Source organism: Ornithodoros turicata, chromosome 6 (genome assembly GCF_037126465.1).
Source record: "Ornithodoros turicata isolate Travis chromosome 6, ASM3712646v1, whole genome shotgun sequence".
NCBI lineage: Eukaryota > Metazoa > Arthropoda > Arachnida > Ixodida > Argasidae > Ornithodoros > Ornithodoros turicata.
The window spans coordinates 5,253,448-5,259,751 of record NC_088206.1 but is presented as its reverse complement, the minus strand read 5'-3'; the positions used below and the strand labels follow the sequence as shown (position 1 = coordinate 5,259,751).

Genomic DNA, 6,304 nt, shown 5'->3' with positions numbered 1-6,304 from the left:
TGGCATAGATGAGATTTACAGTTTTGGGGGCCACTCAAATCGTATGTAGGCCAAATTAGGCAAAAGCTACATGCCACGCACTACACTTTAAAAAAAAGAATATTGCTGTATAGCATGTAAAGAGCGGCAGGCAACCCGCGGGAAATTATCTACCAAACCGTTTAGAATGGCGAAAATCGCAGTATGAAGAGAGTCTGCACTTCGACACGGCCCTGGCTGAGGCTATTTATCCTTCATTAGCTATTGAGAATCTAACAAAACAATGTCCCGTAATCAACCAGTAATGACACGATGCACTCGTGAGACTTGTCTTTCATTGACAGCAAGCAATAGTCGTAGATAGACAACTACATTGCACGCAGTAGTCCGTTTGCCTCTAGGCGGGCTGCTATTGCTTTTCAGCGAGCAAGGTCTGCAATACAATTTTCAGAATTATCAAATAATTGACCCCGTTGAATTATGATAGCACTACGTAGAATTACGATACCGCTACCTTTACGTTAGCACTAACATACGCTGCAGCCTCATGAATCAAACAAAGAAGTGGGGGTATCATAGAATCTTGCACACATGGGCACTTGCGCCCAGGCCTTGAGCGCATTGAAATACTTCGGAAAACTCTGGCATGTTGAGCAGAGGCAGCGTGCATTGTTGGCGAGGTGTTAGAGGTCGGGGGTTAGCGTCCGATCGGCAACTCAGAAGGCAGAAACGCTTGAAGAAGACACGGTGAGCTTCCGTTGTCATCAGCGGAGAAGACTTTGACCCTCTTCTGCGAGTGCGGAGCATATCGTACACCACTCTCACAGCCCTGGTCCAGGCAAAGATTGCTTCAGCCACCCGCATTTTATCGGTACTACTTTCTGGAGCCATTCTTTCGTACATGTTCATCAGGCATTGGAAAGATTGGTCGAAGTTCTCCTTCGTGTCCGACGACCACCAAGACGCTCCTGCGGAAGGGCCGATGACTCTCGACAGTTCTACGGCCATCAAGATTCCGACGGTCGAGGCGTCGAAGTACTCCGGGACCCCTACGCGAGAGTAGAGTACGGGAGGTACTCTGTAGACCGTAGGGACGATGACAGACGATAGCGGCTCGTAATATGACAGCGGGCCATCCAGTAGGAGATTGTCTAAGAGGATGTGTTCAGCGTCTGGAGGAAATTTGAGCAGCATCGTATGCTCTTCAGCTAACAGAGTGATGTAGCCATTTACGAAGAACTCTCCTAATAACACTGTGGTGTAGTTAGAGTCAACGTCGATGCTGGGTGCAGTAGGCAAGGGAGTTAACGTGACGTTCTTCACTTTACTCAAGGCAGTTAGTTGTGTTGTCCTGTTCATCCAGCTCAAGTAGCGAGGACTGGCCACTACATCAGACACGTCCTCGTAGATGTTGTTGATGGTCGCACTGCTGTTATGCGCTGTCGACATTGTGGAGAATAGGTAGGGCCAGCTGTGAACCAGCACTTTTTGACTGGCCTCCATACAGGTGTGGATGGTGTCCAACCTCGAGAAGCGGCGACGGTAGTCGAGGTAAAGAACCTCAGCAAGCAACTGAAGGTAGAGGTAAATAGTTTTCAGCTTGCTATCAGGCTTCATGCTCATATCTTCTAGGAGCTTAAAAACTCCGCGTGTAGCGTTGAACCCTCGCGTGATTATCTTGGCCTGCGGTGCTACTTTATGTCGTGCAGGAAGAACATCGTTCACTGTCTTCATCCACGTCTCCTCCGTGATTTCATTCGTCAGTTCTTTCACGTCCGCGAAATCAATCTCTATCACTGCTTCGTCACTTTCGAAGAGCACTCGAACTTCGTCGTCCAGGGACATCGCCTTCTGCCGATACTCCGTGGCAGAAAATTTATCGGCTGACGCATCGTGCAAGACCGACATGACATAGTTGTCCACGTTGCGGTCGCTTTTGTGGCCACTCAACTTTTCCTGGATCGAACGCGTTCGTGTTATTAACAAATTGGAATGCGCTCCATGTGTGACCAGTCGAACTCCAAACACGGAGTCAACGCCTCGTTCGAGGGACACGCGGATTAAAGCTGATAGTACTGAAGAATAAGGAGTGCTCAAGAAGTCTTCTAGCTTCCCGAAGTGCCGCGCAAAAGTCGTGTAAGGCGGCTCTGACAGTTTCGAAGGAGACATCATAAAGTCGTAGCAGGATTTGTAAAACCCATAGAATACGTGCGTACCATACCGATCCGGTGAAACGGTGTTAGTTTCGATAAGAGTCTGGTTCATTTTCTTCAGCAGTGCCGAGCGCGCGTCCTGTAGGAACCCGTCGTTGATGTCGCGCTCTTCGCTGGTCCAGGAACTGCAGACATGGCCGAAGAAGTCTAGGCAGGGGTCGATGCGGTTGTCGGTGATGTTATCGAGGTAGGCCGCAGCATCGTGATAGGCCCCAGTGACGCTGCTGACGGCCATTTTCCTCTTGGTAGGTGGCGGCAGAACGTAGAGGATGTAGAGAAGTAGGCCTATGCAGGTAATTAGGAGGACGGAAAAGAAAACTGCGAACCTGCTGGGCACGTGGGGAAGCTTTTCCTCGGCTGTGACCTCGATCTCACGATAGGTTGTTTCACCGACTGGAAGAGAAGTAGAGTGGGTTATTATATTATGTGTTTCAACGTGGTAGAACGTGCGTGCCTATTCGCGCCGTATAGTTTGGGAGTCGCCCCCTGGTGTTCACTGAACGAACCGTGTCGTGGGGATATTCCCGGGCAGTATTCGCACATTGCATTGCGTATAGAAGGCATTGCACGTGTAAGAGGCTGTCCAGCATTGATATTTCCTGGTGATTCATGACGAAAACGACATATGTGTTCCAAGTAAATCGCATTTTCATTCCAATATGACAGTTTTTACTGTAAGTAACAAAAACGAAACCGAAACGAAGATCCCCACCAAGAGGCGGCACAGTGGCGTTCCTAGTGAGGGTCTCGCCGCGAATAGTTTGTGCACCTCTTAAGAGATTAGTTGTGTGAGGCCCCTTGGTCGGAAAGCAGATGCAGGCGTATAGCGTAATTGGTTACCGCACTCTACCGGCAACCGAGAGGAGCGTGGTTCGAATCCCGCCGCTCTCTGGCTTTTTCGGCGTCTACCATATTGCAATTGTTCATGTTCTCAGGCACACCGAAGCTTGTGTTCGTCTGTTTGTGCTTCAACTTGAGAACAATTACCTTCTATCGTGTTACGTGAATATGTACGTTGCAGTGAGCACGTTTTTCGCCGGAACTCTGACGCATCGTGCATGACATTTAATATAAATGGCTGGTTTGCATGTTGTCCACGCGACAGATTCCTCTGGTATACGTGAGAATAACAGAGTGAGGGTACATCAGTGGTATCTGCCGCAATTTTTTTTTTTTTTTCGGATACGCGCAATATATTTCGGACACTGAAAGCTTCTACTTCGGTCTAACCTTAACGGGAATGCAGGACTTTCCACTTTTGCAACTGCCGCTCAACCGCATTAGCTGCCATCTGCTTTGTGTTATATGCCGACACGGGCATTCCAGTTAGATCATATTTAAGATTCAGATTGCAATTGAAATGGAAGGTTGGTTACCAGCGGTTTCTGGTGAAATCCTATTCTTCTCCATAAATAAATTTCGTAGAGCCGATCTGCTCTGTTAGTGTGCTAAATTGACAGCCATAGAAGTGCAAAGTCGTTTCGCTCTCATACGAATGCACTATAAACACTGCGTACTATAAAGTAACTATGCGCACTATATACACCCTCGGGAAAGCGTCAGTCATTTCTAGGATTCGCAGAAGGGCGCGGTTCCCAAAAATGAGACTTACAACGGACGCTGGACTTTCTCCTTTCTTGAGGTCCGGAAGGATCCCGGATGATCCTCGAGGTGCCTTCGGTCATTCTCTCAGAGCGTAAGACGTCGAGCAATGGTTGCTCTGCCACGTTTACTCTAACATCCGCTCCCTTCTTTGCATGGATGGCGGTTCTGTACGGAGATTCGTAAGATACGTTAAACTTTTAGTACAACTGTTCCCAAATGGTACGTACACAGTACATTCCCACAATCGCACCGTAGACAGGACAAGCCGCAGTGTTAGACCAGGATATGTCCATGGGTTGGTGTTAAATTCTGGTAAAAGCATCCTCGGCTCTTGGTGCTATTCGAGCTCAACAGCAATTCTAGTAGAGAGCCCGTTGTCTCTAAAATGTCGAGGTCTGAAGAAACACTTGGTGGATACTAGAGTCACTAAATAGGCAGCAGAGTAGCGACACTGAGAGAAGCCGGCGAGCGAGCCCGCCATCTTGAGTCAGGCGCTGCTGCGTCGCCTAGCAACGGGACATCAATCTCCCCCTTCTCCGGTGGAGAACAACGCGCAGTCCAGCCAGCTCGCAACTCAGAAAACCAGGAAAACGGTTTCGCATTGAGCAGACTCAACAGGGACGGCGACTTCTTGGAAGGCGAAACCACGTGACACGTGCGGCCCAATCGCCGACACCGAACGGCGGCTCCGGCGCGGAAAAGGAATACGATGCTCTCTACCGCTATTTAGTGACTACATAAAAAAGCGTACGTCATTATCAAAAGTTATTACATCATCAATATGTAAGATGAAGAAGAGTGGACCAAGGATACTTAAATGCGGAAATTTACCGTCGCAGTATGATCGCGCTCCCGTACTAACGAAATATGAGGACAGCACGAGTGCGATCGGAATAATCGCGATCATTCCCGACGTCGTATCAGACTTGCGTTGATGTCGCGCAACGTACGTTACGCGGATGAACGAAATCGCATGCCATCAGCGATAGTGAGTGCACGTATCGTGAATTATCGCGCTCATTAGTTATTTTGCCGAGCTATCCGGCGGCGCGTGAGCTGGAAGAAAGAAACAAAGGAAACAGGACATGGAGATTTTTTCACGGGAGGATCGTGTCGGCCGTCATTGACTGCTTTCTGCGGCTGTTTTTGATTGCGCAGTCATAACACATCGCAGAGCGAAAAAAATTTTGCATGAACTGCTTCACGGCTGATACAGAGTTTCGAGCGACGATAAATGTCGCCTCACTGCATTGCTTTTTTTTTTTTTTTTGTAATATTCGAGTATGATCGTGTAATTTTGTATAATTATTGCTGAAGACAAACATCGGCATCGCTTCTAAGTGAATAAAATACTTAAGGAACCTCTGTTTGAGTTGGCGCTTTTTTGCATTAAATATTAAAAAAAGCGGATTCTGCAACGGATGCGTCGGAGAACTATACATTGTTTTCTCGTAGTCACCATGTTGCCCATAGAAGCCCTGTAGCACCGATAACTTCAAATATAAATAACACCCCTGAGTGTGGGAAAGGCACTTAACGGGATAAGTCGAGCTTTATTTGTATAGAGTTGGATCGCATACCGTTGCGTCATCCCGGGGACATACTGGAAAGTTTTAGTACATCGTACGCTATCGCCGTTGCGTACGTAAGACATGGCGTGGTGGTTCTGCGCAATGCACCCTCTCTTTGTTCTGCGCGTGCGCAAAGGCGATAGCGGACGATGCACTAAAACACTACTTTCTGCGTCCCATCCATGCCTACCTGGCATTCCCGACGCTGCCCCGTAGGGACGACTTAGCCGGCTTCTCGGATGGCATATTGGGTGCTGCCGAAGATTCTGCTACTGCGGTATGGTGAGGAGATGGTTCCTGTTGTTGCGGTGTAGGTTTACCCTCCTCTTGCGAAGGGGAGGGTATGGGAAGGTGAGGCGAAGGGACGTCATCGCCATCACGGGCGTTGAGGCTAGCTTCTTTCGCGGTGGTACTGCGGGGACTCTTGATGCTCACAGTTGCTGCATGATTAATGTTTTTGATACTCACAACGATTTTCAACGTGTATATACGAATATGATCCTATTCCAGTAATGTAGCGACACTATTCCGAGTTGGCTATTTCTGGTTGCTGCCTGACGTACCTGCTGCTGTTGGCTCGCCGGTGGGCTCTGGAACTTTTTCCTGTTCCTGAGGCGTCTTCTTTCTGCGTTTCTTATGCTTAAGGGGTTTCACGGCATTCGGAGGGTCATTCAGATTCTTCGGTTCATCCATCACTGTAACGTTGCACGAACAAGAACGTGGGGCGCATGCCTTCGACTTTTTCTTTGTGATCATGCATAAGGGTAACGCGTGTGCAGAGGAGCAGACAAAAGTATGCATGGCTCAATGTGTACCAGGAGCAGGACATGCAGCTCGTTACAGGCTCTGCACTGCCTGAATGAAAACAGACAGACGTAATAAACTGTGAGAGGCACGCTAGCCATGTCACGTCGAGACTGGGAGGTACCCGGGTTC

General features: G+C 48.6%; 1 protein-coding gene across 1 annotated transcript; it reads right to left on the bottom strand.

Moving 5' to 3' along the window:
- Nucleotides 1-358: 358 nt before the first annotated feature.
- On the bottom strand, nt 359-6,099 carry LOC135397584 (uncharacterized). The gene is made up of 4 exons (XM_064629190.1): nt 5,932-6,099; nt 5,559-5,808; nt 3,805-3,962; nt 359-2,585 (listed from the first exon to the last, which is right to left on the bottom strand). Exons 1-4 carry the CDS (start codon nt 6,059-6,061, stop codon nt 553-555), a joined length of 2,571 nt encoding a protein of 856 aa, XP_064485260.1. The 5' UTR covers nt 6,062-6,099; the 3' UTR covers nt 359-552.
- Between the last annotated feature and the right edge of the window lie 205 nt (nt 6,100-6,304).